The following is a 16,884-nucleotide window of genomic DNA, read 5'->3' as shown; positions in this document are numbered from 1 at the left end:
CCATACAGCACAATCGGGATTTTTGCCCATCCCCATCAGGATCCTCTTTGGCCTCACATCCACATCTTGTGTCCTTGCTCCTGGCGGACAGCAGACTCTGCTGTTCTCTGGACCTGGTCTGGCGACAGACCTATTGATTCATTTGAATATGGAGTCCCCGATCACCCAGACCTGTCTCTTCCTGACGTTGCTATAAATCTGTTTTATGTTCTTTCTCACAGTCCCATCCTCATTTTTCCTTAGGCTCTAGTCCCTGGCTGTCTCCATTTCTTCCTCTCTCTTGCAGGGGACTGGCTTCTTCTTTTCTTCCTTGCCAACCCATCCTCTGCCTGTTTCTCTTTCTCATTCCCCAGTACAATAAATCTGTTACTCAATTCAATTTTACCACTACTTGCTGGTCTCTTCCTCTGCTTTGTCCTTGTGGTCACATTCTTCCATATCTCCATCCTCTTCTGGCCGTCCTCCCTCCAATGTGTTAGTCATATTCTTCTGTTTATATTAGAAATTCTGAATATAATTGGAATAACTAATACTGACCTCATAGGACGGGTAAATTAATTGGTGTTTGTAGAGCACAATAAGACCCTCTGATGGAAGATGCCATAGGCAAGACCCAGTCTTCCAAAGCGATGAGCACTACTTGCAAAGTGCTAGGTGCCCTCAACTTTCTTTTTATTCTTTGAGTTGAGAATGCTCAGCACTTCCTGGGAGGTTCTCAGCATTCTGAAGAATTGGGCTATAAATGCATGGTACTCTTAATATGCCTTTTTGGGGAAAAGAGCACACCGGTAGCCCAGATCAGTTTAGTGGGATCCTGACTATCACCCTCTAGACATTTGCCATTACTTGATAAGAAAATCATTGAAAGGCCTAATCTTGAGATGTTGGAGTGAATGAGAATTTTGCCGGCAACTTAAGCGGGAGCAGTAGCAAGCCCTCCTATCATAGCAATGCTTGAATAGCGACACACATTTCACTGCTCTAGCTGAAGAAGGTGTGCTGAAAGGGGAGCATACATCACTTTTTAAATTCCATTTTGAGCACTGGTTAATAGCGTGGCTATGATTAAGTCTTCCCAGCTATTTCTGTTCCAATATGTTCTGCCAAATGACAGTGTCACATATTCCATGAACGCAGAAATTTTTTATCAGTGGATTAAAATGTTGTTAGCAACACCAACAATGTGAATCCTAGTCAATTTCAAAAAATGAATAATAAAATAGTTTCAGGTCCAATATCTGCTTGTGAATTCTCCTGTCAATTTTTGTGGTTTTCCTATTTTAAAAAAAAAAGGTTTTGCTTTCTTCTGTTGCTGTCTGAAAACCCACCACAAACAGCAAGCGCAAATGACTATACACAAAGCCCCAAGTCCTCAAAGGTATTTAGGTGCCTAACTCCCATTGAAATCAAAGGGAGTTAGGCCTCTAAACTCCTTTGAGGATCTGGGCCAAGGGGCTGTCATATGCACAAAGTAAAACAATTGAGCAAATATTTTCCTGGTCAATTGTAGTCAGCACAGTGGTTACTTGTGAAACAGTAGGTGTATCCCAATATACATTGTGGAAACAGGGACAGATTCTGATCTCTTTCCTCACCTTCAGAAGTACCTGACTCCATCAATAGTCCCACTTAAACAGATAGGACTCTCTGAGGAGTAAGGTTCCATATGCTGGTAGACTCGATAACCAACCTGGGGAAAATAATTGGCCATACCCACATCAGTTCATAGCCCTGGCCTCAGGGCTCTGTTTATTGTCCAACACAAAAAAAGGAAATGTGGAGTGAAAACATAAAGTGACAGTCCTGTTGCCAACCCCCTAATCTCTGGAAGTTTAGTAGTCAAAGCCTCCACCCAGGCTACAGGCGTTCACAGGGCCTCTCAGGCCCTCACAGTCCTCTGCGGCAGTTACAGGAAATGTTCTTCCAGCTCTGTCCTGGTCCCACGCTCCCTCGTGGGGCTGAAACCCACATCTATATCTCCTAGCTAGGATTCATCAAACCTAACCACCTGATGCTGCCCAGATGAGTCAGATGATTTGGACTCCTCACCAGAATCAGGCAGGCTGCTTCCCAAACCTCTTGGACCTAAAAGGAGCAGGCCACCCTGTTACAATACAATTCAGGGTGAGTAAAGACATGGGCATCTGGCTCAAAGAAAACAGTAAAAATAGCTTTAAAGGAATCATAATTAACTGCAGAGCGAACAATTTGTTTTACTGCCAAATTACAGTTTAATTTCATTCTACATAGATACCATGTACCATGATCCCAAGACCATAATCTTTAGACCATAAGAAAATGGAAGTACTGTACATCTCTCAGATGAAGTGAAAAACAATAGAAACATGTCTAAAAGGTTAAAAGCAGACAGTCGTTACACTGACAAAACAGGAACCTAAGAAAAGCTTACGGACAAATTTACACTTTCAGCACTGTTGGCTTTTCACAACTTCTAGCCTGTTTCATTTGCAGCTGATAAAGAAATTCTCAGACAGAAAGCTAGTCAATTTTATCCAGTACATGACAAGAACATCTTTTTTTGTGCCTAATACCTTTGGTGGCTGGAAGACATACAGATGAAGACGATGATGCAACAATTTAATAAATTACATGTGAGTAAATGCCCAATATTTATATATAATAAAAAAGATACATACATCTCAAGGAATATAAACAGTTAATATTTTAACTATAAGCTGAATATATTTAAAGTAAAATAATAAGTGGAAGGGGAAAAAAAGCTACAGACATCTTCATAATACAGAAGCCACAGATTTTTTAAAAATAAACATTATCCCATTTCAGCAAAGGGAATCACTGCACTTTTGAGACTAATATCTGCACTTTAAAGTGTCCTGTCCAACACCACCAAAAAAGTAAACACCAACCCCCTGTTTATTCAGAACTAAAATGATTTTTTAGTAAGATGGTTGCTGAGAGGTAAACTGAGATGTGACGTGGCCAACAAAGCATGACTAATCTACCATTTTAAAGGTTTTGCACTCATCACATTCAAATACTGTATGCCAAATTTAAGAGGGTCTCATGCAAAATCCAGCTATAACAATTCATCACAAAATGTTCCCAAATGATGAAAAGTTAAATTTGTTTTCTAAATAACTGACAGATGTCAATCTGTGAATGGGACAGAAATCAATACTGAAAGTTAGAGATGTATGTTTTCTAACTGATACTCTAAAAGATAGCTGCTGATTTTCTGTTACCTTCTAGCTCACACTATCAATATGTAATATTCCCCAAAGCTACAGTGGAGGGCAGTGAATGACAGCTGGAGCATCTGCCTAGCTAGATTAACATCAGAGCCAGTACAGCTAACTTTCTATTGTTGCTTAATGGGAAGAAAAAACTAATCACAAAACAAATTCCTATTATGAAGCAATAGAATCCTTCTGATGTACAACATAGTTTTAGATTTATAATATATTTATACTGACTATGATCTCAGTAATGCTATCATGACGATGTGTCTCAGTGGTCTTCTATTTTAAAGTAATCGTCCTAATTGCCTGTAGCATGCAAAGCTTGGAAGAACCAGAAATTCACAGTAAATAGTACAATTTGATTATGCATCTTCTGCCATCCTAAAATTAACCAGAGTATTGAAGACTGTTTGCTTATTTTGCCTATATAATTGACAAAAGTTATGGTTCTGTATACTGTACATTCATAGCAGGATCCCATCTCCATGTGGCACCAACAGGAAGGATCAGGTTACCAACTTTCCACCAGAGTACACTTTCTAGGGTCTAATGTAATAGACCTGCAAACAATTGTTTCTAGCTTGAAGTGCAGTGGATCTAGATTTGATGCAATGCTTCTCTCTGTCTCTCAAGAGGTTCTTTTGCTAGCGCATTTTGTAGTCATTAGATATAGATGTTTCGCACAGCTGTCCTTTAAAATCCAAGTCTACTGTGAAATCCAGGTCACGCTGTAATGAAGATTTAGACGTAACATGTAAGTAAGACTATACGTAGTTTTGTGTGCGAATTTGATTATTTTTACTCAGCCTAAGAAAGAGTGCAGACTCAGAAAGACATGCACACAGTGTTCTTTTTACTAATGAAGTATGAGAATAAATGGCCCAACAGCATTCATTGGGTAATTTACAGCAGTGGAAGCTTTGTACATTCTTCTCAGAGGTTTCTTTATAGGCTTGTTGGGAATTGACCAAAATAGCTGTTCTGAAATAACTATGTGGAGACACTTATTCTGGAATAGGAGTGTTTCCCCCCCAATTTAGCTTAATCCACTTCCAAATAAAATTCCAATTTTCCATCAAAAATAGTTTTGATGGAAAGTTTTTGGCCTGCCCTATCATGTAGTAGCCCAACACCCACTGAAGTCAATGGGAGTCTTTCCAGTCCCTTCACTCTTTTTTGGATTAGGCTATAAGGGTCACATTTTCAGAGTTCAGCATCCACATCTGGGGCCAGATTTTCAAACAAAGCTCAGCTCCCAGTTTAGCACCCAGCTGAGATGGGAGAATTACAAAAAGTACTCAGCAGCCTGTAGCTGCCATTGAGACAATCGGAACTTATACACGAGCTGAGTGCATATGAAAATGTGTAACCCCTTACCTAGGTGCCCAACTGGGAGCTGCCATATGTCAGTTCTTTTGAAAATATGGCCCAAAATGCGTAACTGAAGTAATTATGCCTGATCATCCACCACTGAAAGCAATGGGAATTTTATCACTGATTTCAACGGCAGCAGAAACATGGCTTTCCCGCTTATGTCACAAAGTGAGAGCCATAAAACATACAAGATACACTGTACAACTGACTTAACACTGCATTTGGAACCTTTCTTTTTTTCCCCCATCCTGATTTTTTTGCAATTTTAACAGTGCAACATTAGCATTGTATAAACATAGTTATTTGCATCCAGTTTCAGTGAGGTTGTGAACAGACTTCATAGATTCAAGGACAGGAAGGGACCTCGCAAGGTCATTGAGTCCAGTCCTCTGCTCTCATGGTAGGACCAAATACTGTCTAGACCATCCCAGATAGACATTTATCTAACCTACTCTTAAATATTTCCAGAGATGGAGATTCCACAACCTCCCTAGGCAATTTATTCCAGTGTTTAACCACCCTGACAGTTAGGAGATTTTTCCTAATGTCCAACCTAAACCTCCCTTGCTGCAGTCTAAGCCGATTGATTATTGTTCTATCCTTAGAGGCTAAGGTGAACACGTTTTCTCCCTCCTCCTTATGACACTCTTTTAGATACCTGAAAACTGTTATGTCCCCTCTGTCTTCTCTTTTCCAAACTAAACAAACCCAGTTCTTTCAGCCTTCCTTCATAGGTCATGTTCTCATGACCTTTAATCATTCTTGTTGGTCTTCTCTGGACCCTCTCCAATTTCTCCACATCTTTCTTGAAATGCGGTGCCCAGAACTGGACACAATACTTCAGTTGAAGCCTAACCAGCGCAGAGTAGAGCAGAAGAATGACTTCTCATGTTTTGCTCACAACACACCTGTTAATGCATCTCAGAATCATGTTTGCTTTTTTTGCAACAGCATCACACTGTTGACTCATATTTAGCTTGTGGTCCACTATAAACCTTGATCCCTTTCTGCCATACTACTTCCTAGACAGTCTCTTCCCATTCTGTATGTGTGAAACTGATTGTTCCTTCCTAAGTGGAGCACTTTGCATTTGTCTTTGTTAAACTTCATCCTGTTTACCTCAGACCATTGAGCATTGGCCTGCTAAAGCCAAGATTGTGAGTTCAACCCTTGAGGGGGTCACTTAGGGATCCAGGGGAAAATCTATACTTGGTCCTGCTAGTGAAGGCAGGGGGCTGGACTCAATAACCTTTTAGGGTCTCTTCCAGCTCTATGAGATAGGTAAGACCAAAACAAAGAAGTCATTAAGCATCTCTGCCAATTCCTGTTACTGTTTCTCCCTCCTCACTGAGCATTGGGCCTACCCTGTCCTTGGTCTTCCTCTTGCTTCTAGTGTATTCTTGTTTCCCTTTATTCCTGTAGCTAGTTTGAGCTCATTGACTTCCTGTGACTGATCATGAGTTCAGATCCTTTAACAGGCTCACTCTATTTACTCTTGTGTATGGTACATCTAGCATTACAGCCACAAGTTAGAACCAATAAAGCCAACCTACCACATTTTTTGCATTTGGTTTCATTGATATACTTCCATAGATTTCTTCACCTCTTCTCACAGTTAGGTAGTCCTCTAAGTAGAAGACAGTTTGCTTCCAGTGGGTATATGGAGCATCAGGGGCTACAAAACAGATGTTGGCATTTATATGAATTAGGCATTTGTGTCTGTTCTATGAATACATTAGACTTTGAAAATATTGGAAAAAAATCTCTTATGGCAGATTTCAACTCAGATAATATAACACTTGTATGGCTCCTACTTACCATAGTGTAATTTCATTGACTTCAATGGACTTACTCCAGATTTACATTGGTGTTAATCAGAAGTAAATTGGATCTCACTTATAGTGCCTTTTACTTAAAGCTCTCAGAGCACTTACAAGAAAGATAAGTATCATTATACAATTTTCAAGGTGGATTAACTAAGGCATGCAGAGGCTAAGGGCGTATCTTGACTACTGCGCTACATTGGTGCAGCTGCAGTGCATCTGGTGAAAACGCGCTATGCCGATAGGACAACGCTCTCCTGTTGGCTTAATTAGTCCACCTCAACAAGAGGCAAGGGAGGGAGAGTCTGAAATTGTCAACATGTCCCATTTTGACATCTTCTAAATGAAAAATTTTGGTTTCCTGGTTTGAAAATACTTTTAATTTTGAAATTTAAGTTAATTATGTTTAAAAAAAAATATGAAAAATGGTTGACCAAAGCTTTTGAATTTTGCAACAAAATATTTAAATAGATTGAAACAAAACAAAACAAATTTGGGTTGTTGCTTTGTGAACATTTTTGAGCTTTTTTACTTTGTCCCAGTTTTGGCTGGGGGAAAAATGGTCAAATCTTGAATATTTTCCCATGATGGGCAAACCATTTTCAACCAATCTTCAATAGTCTCTAAATTCTCCATGTTCCTAAAAACTATGATGTCTATAAGAATCTACCCAACTAATAATGGCAGGTTGAGGGGTAAAGTGGACAGATTATGAACCAAATTCTCTGCTGGCGTAACATCACTGAAATCAATGGCTCTCAGTGTCTTATACATCTCCCAAAAACACTGTATTAGCAAGAGAGAGACAGTCACTACCTTAACCCTTTTGGGCCAATCCTCAGCGGGCATAAACTGAGATGGCTGCACTGAAGTCAATGTTGATTTACACCATCTGAGGATCTAGCCCTTTATCCTTTGGCTAGCTGTTCTTTTGTTTTCTCTGTTTTAGATTGAGAGTTCTTTGGAGCAGGGACTGTGTCTTCCTTTCTGTTAGTTCAGCAAACAGCATAGAGTGTGTGCTACCAGAAATGGGTAAACTAACAATAACAATAAACAAATAATTGTCCTTGAGGATAATTCCCTATAATTTCTTACCTGCAAAAGAAGTGAAGGATCAACCCTGCAAAAGTATTTGAATTAACTGAATCTGGGGTTTCCACTTCTTAGGAGTTCAGATATTTAGCTGATCTTTTAAATGTGAAAGTATGCCCTGAATTTGTCTGCAGTTCTCTATCAGTCTCAAGGCCTGAGCTTCTTCTAGGCTATAATTAGTTTACAGCCTGATATTTTTTTCAAAAGTCTCAGTACTGTTCATTACATTTGGGAGTGGACTAAATAGGTTAGAAATCATCATGAAGACAGCAGGTTATAAAGCCGGATTTTGCTCTCACGCGTCCCACTTTAATATTTAGCTTTGTTCTAATTTTCTGAGCAAAAAGTTCAATTTTTCAAAGCAAAAGAGAGCTATGAGGGGAGTAATCCTGTCTGGGGTAACCCTCTCTCCTGTTCTCAGAGGAGTTTACACTGAATGACTACATGCAGATATGTGATCCAAAGCTCATCTGTTACAGGGTATCCTTTAAGATGATTCAATATCTCAACCATTTTGATTTAATTTCACACACACATCCTTCTAATGTATTGATGGATCTTCTTTCTACCCATCAATTTACTGATGGATCATCTTTCTACACTTCTTATTCCCCATTTGCTCCTTTGGTTAGCACTAGAGGCCTGACCTTGCAAACCTGCTGCATTTGAACTCCACTGGCTTTGAGGGATTGATGGACCTGGCCCTTACTCATTCCATTGTCCATATCTTCCCCCTGAAAACTTCAACAGAATGTGTTTGTCTTCCGTTCCCCTTTTGCATTTCCTGTATGGTTTTGAAATTTTATTTTCAGATCTTTTGAGAAGCCCCTTGTGAACCTTCATTGGCTCCTTTTTATTTCTTGCATTCTTCTAGTTCAGGGAGTCTGCCGCACCTCTAGGCCCTGATCCAAAATCCATTAAATTCAACAGATCTTATTAACTTCCTTGAGATTTGGAGCAGACCTTCCTTTAGGCTTCTCTAGGCTTCTTCCATACTGATGGATTTGAATATTTCCTCCTATTGCATTTTATTCTCCCTAATGGTAAAATTTTCAAAACTGCGTAAGCCAAGACCCTCAAATGTATTTAGGCATCTAACTCCCATTGATTTCACAAATCTGGACCTTCGGAGCCTGAGTCTCACTGAATTTCAAAAACATTTAGACTCCTAAAGCCTTGGCTACGCTGGCGCTTTACAGCGCTGCAACTTTCTCACTCAGGGGTGTGAAAAAACACCCCCCTGAGCGCAGCAAGTTACAGCGCTGTGAAGCGCCCGTGTAAACAGTGCTTCAGCGCTGGGAACCCGGCTCCCAGGGCTGTAAGCTAATCCCCTCGGGGAGGTGGCATACGTGCAGCGCTGGGAGAGCTCTCTCCCAGCGCTGGTGCCGCAACCACACTCGCACTTCAAAGCGCTGTCGCGGGAGCGCTCCTGTGGCAGCGCTTTGGAGTTTCGAGTGTAGCCAAGCCCTAAGTCAGTTTTGAAAATGAGACTCAGGCTCCTAAATCACTTGGATACTTTTGAAAATTTTAGCCTAGATGTTTTGATTTCCCAAGTTTGCATTCATAACTCTGATATCCTTGTACCACACTACTTGATGATTTCCATGAACACATTCCTTACTAGGACAACTATCTGGGTTCTTGGGCAAGTCACTTAACAGAGTTTCTGTGACTCAGTTTCCTATCTATAAACTTGGGGGATTAATACTTCCTTTTTCTCACTCTTTGTTTCTCTTGTCTATTTACATTGTCAAATTTTGCAGCAGAGACTTTTCTTTTACTCCCAATCACAGTAGTAACTACAGACCCCAGTAAGGCTGTGTCTACACTGCCCCACCGTTCAGACTACAGGGTGTGAATAGCAGTGCACACCAAAGTGCTGCACTATAACTCCCCCCTCTGGACACTGCGGTTGCAAACTAAAAGGTTCCTACTTCGCATTACTGTAGTCCTCTTTGAAGAGGACTATATTAATGTGAACTAAGAACCTTTTAGTTCACACATGTAGTGTCCACATGGGAGTTACAGCACTGCACTTTAGTGTGCACTGCTCTTCACACCCTCATAGGCTGAACTGCAGGGCACTGTAGACAAGCCTTGAGATGTCTATATAACACCTAGCACACTGGGGCCCTGATCTCAAGTTGTGGCCCCTAGGCACTAAAATAACCGATTCCATGACTCTGTTCAGATATGGTACCATTTTAAGACCCACCTCTTCCTCCCAGCTCATTAGCCTCATGGCTAATAAGATTTGATTATTTTATGTGAAAAACATTCTAACTTCCTCCATCATTATATCTATTTTAATCTCTCACTTCCATGGAACTAAAATACTGCTTCTTCCGATTAGCTCTCATGTCCCACAGATCTCTCTCTTCTCACATATTACAACGTAAATCTGGAGTAACTGAAGTCAATGGAGCTACACTAGTGTGAGAGGAGAATCAGATCCAGAGAATAAATGACCAACCAAAGGATGGGAGCAAAGAGCATGGATGAGCAGGAATGTAAGGTGAAAATCTACATTAACAAAAGGCTGGTATATGGCGCTAAATGCCCTTTTGCTGCTCCTTACTTTTCTTACACAGATTATCTACAGATGCTGCCTCTCTGAAATACTGTGCTTGTAAATGTGTTTTATGCATTGTAATCAAGAGGTCTGATTCTGCTGTCACACTAGTTTTACCTAGTATAATTCCGTTGATTTCAATCCAATCACTCCTTATTTACGTCGGTATGAGAGGAGAAGGGCCAATGGCTCTGTGGAAGTGTGAAAGATGATCTTCCAAAGTAAATGAGTCATATAAACCATAGCAATATTTTTCACACGTATTTTTAACACAATAAAAAATGTTTTTAAGACTTGTATGTGATACTGTATATAAGACATACTCCAAAGACATTCCACTGAAAGCTGAAAACACCAGAAAATGCCAGAAGGGCTATTTAGAAAAAGAAAACAGAGAATGTTTTTCTCTGGTAAATGAGTCTTCATGTTTATTGGCGAGCCTGGGTCAATAAGACCAGACAGAGAGATGAGAGACACTTAAGAATTCAGAAGTCTTTTTGCATGTCTATCAGTTGGTTCATAGCAGCCTGCTTCTCTCTTTCTGCTAAGAAGAGTCCATTTAAATTGCTGTCTGCTGGAGACAGTGATATGTGTTCAGTGTGCTCTTCATAGTAAAAATGCAACAGTCTGTGACAAGCCAAATTGAGTTTCTTCCAGTATTATTATCATGCATTCACTGAGATCACATTAACATAATCAAACTCATGAGATGATGAGAAAGATGCTGATACTTGGTCTGCTCACAGATTTTGTACCAGTATAAAAATTTTGCTTAGAGGTGTGATTTTTTTTAATTATTATTATTTAGCTGAACTGGTTATACCACCACAATCCCGAGGGTGGTTGTAATTATACCAGTAAAAATGTGCCTTATATCAGGAGAGCTTATTCCCCTTCTCTGATGGGAATATGCCACTATGTGCACCTTTATACTTTTTGGCCCAAGAGCCACATCTGGGAATAGAAATTGTATGGCGGGCCATGAATGCTCACAAAATCGGAGTTCAGGTGCAGGAGGGATGACCCAGCACAGATGCACTGTGGGGAAAGAGTACAGGGGGTTCAAATCATCCCTAATGTTCCTTAGAGAAGATTGACGTAATTTGACCGTCTGTTCTCCCTGAGCTGAAGAGAGTGGTGTGTCTGAATAGATGGAGGCATGTAGTCATTGATGCTCAGATCTATCAGGCAAATATCAGCCTATTCACCCATTTTAAAAAACGTATAATAATGATGTGCCAAATACCTAAATGAGGCTAATAGGTGTAATTCTGTTGACGTCTGTGGTTCTCTGCCAATGTACACCAATTGAGGGGCTGGACCAGTGTCTCTAGTTAATACAAATTTCACACACACACACACACACACACACTCCATTATCATTGGGCCACATTTTAATTTGCACTAAGGCCCCTTTGTTCTGCTCTGGTTATAAATTACATTTATATTAGGGATGTTGAAAAAATTATGTCAAAACTATTTTTGACAGAAAATTGGGTTTTTGACTAAACAATTTTTACAAGTGTCTGATTTTTTTATTGTAATTAAAAAAATAAATAACTAAAAAGCAAAAAAAAATTTCCGTTGAAAACTAAAATATTTTGATTTGGGTATGCCACTGAGGTGCCTCATGGGAGTCGTAGTTCAGTAGCTTCATGTAGCTATCCTCCACTATGGTTCAGGCTATGCAGCCAGACTTCATTTTCCTGGGATGCCACACCGTCTGTGTGAAACCCTGGTGCATCATGGGAGATGTAGTCAGACCTGAGAATTCACATTATAGAGGAGAATGGGTGCATGAGGCACTCAAACTACAACTCCCATGAGACACCACATTGGCATTTCGGAATCAAATTCAACTTTTCAACATATTTTGCTTTTTGATTTTTCACTGAAAAGTCAACATTTTCTGGTGGGGTGGCATTTTCTGTCAAGATCTAAATTACAGCCACTTTAAGGCCTGCCACAGCTGAATAATGGTGTCTCAGTGCAAATGACAATCTGGCCCAATGATATTTTGGTATCCTGTCCCTTTAAATACAGTCAGTCAATTATTTGATTTTCTTTTTTAAAAACGAGTTATACTGGCTAGGGCAAGACTGTGAACTCCTTACTCACTTTGGCGAGCAGTTGTTCACAAGAATAGAGCTACTCCAGTAAGTATCTGTTCATCAATGTGAATAAAGGATTCACATTCTTGCCTTCAGGATTATCGCACAATGGAGCTGTGGCAGTAAGGAGATAGTGTACCTGTTGAAAATCCCATTTTCTTGTGGCACTTTGTAAATTCGATATTAAAATAGGTGACCAAGGCATGAATGTAATCGTTGCGCTGAATTTGGAGGCAGAACGCAGATGTAAATGCCAGTTCTTCAGTCTTCACTGTATAAATATCCACTTCCTGCATTGAGGAAAAAGAATAAGCCATTTACATAACAGAAGACTGTATGTCTTGACTTGTCTTGACTAGCCTAGGTGAGCAGATCTGTTTTACATGTTGAGTGATGTATTTAAACATTTTATTTATTGCTCAGCAATGTAGGCTACTAGCAGCCCATTGCTCTGTAAGAAATCAATGGCATGTTTGAGAAGAATAGCATCCATGAAATCAGCAAATGACCCGGAAGGGGGATCTTACAACCAGGCAGCCAGCCAATTAACTCACTAGCTCAGCAGAGAACAATGGAGAGGTCAACCAGTGAAAGGAAATTTGCCCTGGGGGGTTGCAGTAGTTAGAAACAAGGTAAGAAAATATGCTTTGAAATATAGAGGAAAAGTAGAAGAGGGAGCCTTTAGGGCCCAATTGTGAGACTCTTACTATCTCATGTAATTATTACTCATCATGAGGAAGGGTGGCAGAATTGGACCCTTAATAACCAGCAGAGGACAGTTAATATTACTGTAGGAGTGGGCATAAGCCTTAGGGGTTGGAAAGAAATCAGACTTTGGACTTTAAAAACGGAGGCAGGGCCATGAAAGCTGGCAGCAGAGACAGCAAGAAAATTAAGCCATAACACATCTGTTTACCTGGGTCAGGCCTGAGAGGAGATGGAAGGAGTTTTCATCACTTGTAAGAACTGCACACAGATATATAGCTGAGTGAATAATGCAGAAAATATTCCATGAATATTCATTTGAATTTTTAAATTTATTTGCTTCAGCCATGTCTGGGCACATTGTAATGGACAACCCAGCATTGGCAGGGATGTGAGTAAGATGAGTAGACTTTGCTACCTCTAATTTCTACTTGGCAACATGGTTAAATTTGTTGATATCTAAGGCCTCTTCTGTGAATTTTGATTTGTAAGGGCATCTTTTTTCACTCTTGGATCCTCTTCACAGAAGGGAATATGCATTAGCTGTGTGGAGCTAAATAAACAGAACCTGCAAAGTAGGTGACATGGGTCCACTTCCCCCGATCATGCTTTCTGACCTTGTATCAAAGAATGGATTCCAAATATTAGGCAGAGGACTTTTTTAGACCACAGAAGAAAATTATGTAAGTCTTAATATGGCTTGAATGTGGCATTCAACAATAAAGATACTGTCTCCAAGACAGTGTGCTTATGTTGATGCTCAAATCAGATCTCACGCTTCAGGGCATAAGCTGATTGCCTCAGGAATCGGGATGAATTCTCCCCACACATGTACAGCATTGCACAGTTGGTTGGGATGGTGTATTATGCATGTTCATTGTTTTCCTCAGAGGCATCAAATACTGGATACTGTGAGAGGCAGGATTCAAGGCTTGGTATACCATTGTGGTCATATCTGATGGTATGGGATATCCTATATTTCAAATGGTGAATTTTAATTATATCCCTGTAAATACATCTGCCTTCACTTCCTCTTTTGTGGGTGGCCAGGCACAACTATTTGGTAATGAGTCCAATACACCATATATTATACTTCATATCAAAAGGAGGAAAATCAATTTCAACATTAAAATAAAGAAAAAGACCAACAGTTCATGCATTCTGAGACATAAAGTTTGCTCTACACTACTGAAGTCTGAAAAGGAAACATATGGGCTAGATTCTCTTCTCCATTACATCAGTGTAAACCTGGAGTAATTGAATTGACTGAAGCGGAATCACTCCAGATTTATATCAGTATAATGGAGATCAGAATCTTGCACATTTATATAGAATACAATTCTATATTTTGTTCAGAACCTGAAATAATATAGGAGAGGCATAGTAAGACAAACACAGACAGACTCAGCTATTAGTCAGAAATGGATTTCTTTGCATTGACCACACAATTCATAGTTTTTTCCAAGACGATGAAAACATAGGGTAAGATGGCCTGCATCTTTAACAACAGAGCTCTAGTTTTGGCTTAATATATTGGAGATATTGTTCAGGAACAGTTCAACCATATGAAAAATGTATTCTGCTTCCAAGGTCATTGAGTATCTGACACTGACTTATCTGTCACATGTTTATAAGTGGTATAAATGAAAGCTGCCTGACTGCTTTAAAGTGCAGTACTTCTGTGAAAAGTGATTCTGCATAAAAGGCATTGCAGAGGTTCTGCGTTTATTCTCTCTTAATAATACCTTTCCAAATATGATTAATCTGCAAGTAAAAACATTTTTTTAACTGCCATCCCTGCAAACCCACCTGCAATGTCCTTCTCCCTCATTATCACCGGTACTGATGGCTTTCACCCCAAAAAAAGTAGCTATTCTGGATGCCTCCATTTTTTGAGTGTCTGACCTGAGACATCTTTAAGGGTCTGATTTGCAAAGAGTAGTGAGCACCTGCTCTGTATAAATCAGACCCCTAAAAAGGGTCTCCAGTGGGCGACCCAAAAACTTAGGCACAAATTAGGCACCCAAAACAACTAATCACTTTTCAAAATCTTGGCCAAAGATTCTGCAAGTCAAATTGAGCCTTCAGTGACAGCTGCAGTTCCATTGTCTTCAGTGGATTTGCACAGATGTAACTGACTAGAACTTAGCATACATTTTTTGTTATTGTTGAAAGACTAGAATCCAGCTCCCCCTCTCTGAGCTGCATTGGCTCTGCAGGGTGAAGCAGAATCAAAAGCAATAAAAAAAAATTTATTTTGTCAGCAAAGTTAGTAAAAATGTCTCTGGAAATCTATAGGAAACAAAAATACTGGTAAGAAGGTGCCATTTTTACAGTCATTTTTCAGAGCAGAACCATACTTTAATTTGCCATGCAGAGTAGGAGATTAAAAACATTTTTGGTATTGATTAATTTGTACAATTTTATACTGACTCAATCCCTGTTCTTAACCTCCATTTAAGCTGCCACACATTCCTATACTAGATGTGTGTTCTGCTTCTCAGTCAAAATCCCAGGTGGCTGAATGTTAATTTTGCATAAAATTAGATGGAAAAGTCATGCTCCTCCACATTTCTCTCTAAATTATGCAAAAATTGGGCATAACTGAGCACAGGGCTGGTCCAAATAGAGCCCTTAATTGTAATAAAGTGTTAAGTTGAGAAATAGTAAGACTGATAAACACAGCAGCTAACTACCTAGGACCAGATTGAGTCTGGGGGCCTGTGGAGAAGCACAGAGGGGAATATGAGCATAAGGAACCTCCCCTGCTATGTGTCCCACTCAGTTCTTGTAGTCAGGAGGGTGGAAGATTTGGTTTGGCACAAGTGGCACTAGTCACCTCAGGAGTGCATGAAGGGTGTGAGAATAATTAGAAGGGAAGGAGTGGGAATCACACTCCCCACTTTCAGCCCTTGACCTTTTGGGTGGCTGTGGAGAGGAAAGAAGAAGAGTCTGAGGGTGCTTTGTGCAGCTGCCTCAGTGCTCTGTTAACTCTGCCTCCATGCTGGCCTCCCAAATAGGCTCAATAACAGGAAGTGGCTGCAGTTGTAGTCTCATCTCAGGGCCCTCAGCAGTGTCATCCTGCTGGGCAGGCAAGAGCCTGCAGCTGTGGCTCCTTTCCTACCTGGGGCCCTCCCCCACCAACTCTGCAGGAGAGAAAAGGCCTGGCCAGGGAAAGAGGGTGCAGCACTGGCTGGTAGCAGTTTCTCCTTTCACTTCTACCTCCCACTGCCAGTGCTTCTATATCCTGGGAAATTTCCCAAAACCTGGGAATTTGTGAGTAAAATGTTTTGAGAAATTTCCCAGGATATAGAAGCACTGTAAAAATCTTTATTTGGGGATTTTTCACCAGATTTGGGAAATTTTTAGCGCTAGGTTGGGAAAAGTTGGCATCATGATATAGAAGCACTGGCTAAACCCTGCTGAATGCATGATGCCTGCTGCTCAGAAGGCATGGTCCTCATGACAGATGCAAGTTGGTGGACTCTTTCAGAGGAAGATGTTATATAAGGAAGAAGCATTTGTAATGTTAGGTGAATGCAGAGTTTATTGCACTTTACGTTTTGAAAATAAGCAGTTACATTTAAGACCACACTAGAAAAGTTCACAGAAGGGGTGTTCGCTTTCTTTCTAAGGGCTTGTCTTCACTGCAGTGTTGACTCAATGTATAACTTAAGTGGTGCCCATAGCTCTACTCCTGTGCGTGCACATAGATCTCTAGCTCAAACTAAGTGGTGCTTTAAACTCAAGCTAGTGGGCCTGTCTGGGGATGTAGGTTGAAGTCTGAGAGCTGCTGAAATCGAGTTAATAATGCAGTGGGGACTCACCTACCCTATGCTGCTAATCCAAACGCTCTGGGCAGCTAACTGGAGAGGCATTGACTGCAGTGTAAAAAATTCTAGCTAACATTGGAGTGAAAAGCCTTACAACAGCAGGTTTGTTGCTACTTCTTACTCCCTTCTTACTCCAGTACTAGCTTGCATAGC

At 40.3% G+C, this 16,884-nt stretch overlaps 1 protein-coding gene across 4 annotated transcripts in view; it reads right to left on the bottom strand.

Moving 5' to 3' along the window:
* Positions 1–2,211: 2,211 nt before the first annotated feature.
* Positions 2,212–16,884, bottom strand: part of PRMT8 (protein arginine methyltransferase 8) — a 113,481-nt gene continuing 98,808 nt past the window's right edge. For all 4 annotated transcript variants that reach the window (XM_039538292.1, XM_039538301.1, XM_039538311.1 and 1 more), the window contains 3 exons: positions 12,333–12,483; positions 6,149–6,270; positions 2,212–3,949 (listed from right to left, as the gene is read on the bottom strand). In XM_039538292.1, the coding sequence (XP_039394226.1) occupies positions 3,866–3,949; positions 6,149–6,270; positions 12,333–12,483 (357 nt within the window). In that variant the 3' untranslated portion in view covers positions 2,212–3,865. The remainder of the gene's footprint in view (positions 3,950–6,148; positions 6,271–12,332; positions 12,484–16,884) is intronic.

This window comes from Mauremys reevesii, linkage group 1 (genome assembly GCF_016161935.1).
Source record: "Mauremys reevesii isolate NIE-2019 linkage group 1, ASM1616193v1, whole genome shotgun sequence".
Taxonomy (NCBI): domain Eukaryota; kingdom Metazoa; phylum Chordata; order Testudines; family Geoemydidae; genus Mauremys; species Mauremys reevesii.
The sequence above is the reverse complement of the archived record's forward strand: the minus strand, read 5'-3'. Positions and strand labels throughout refer to the sequence as shown.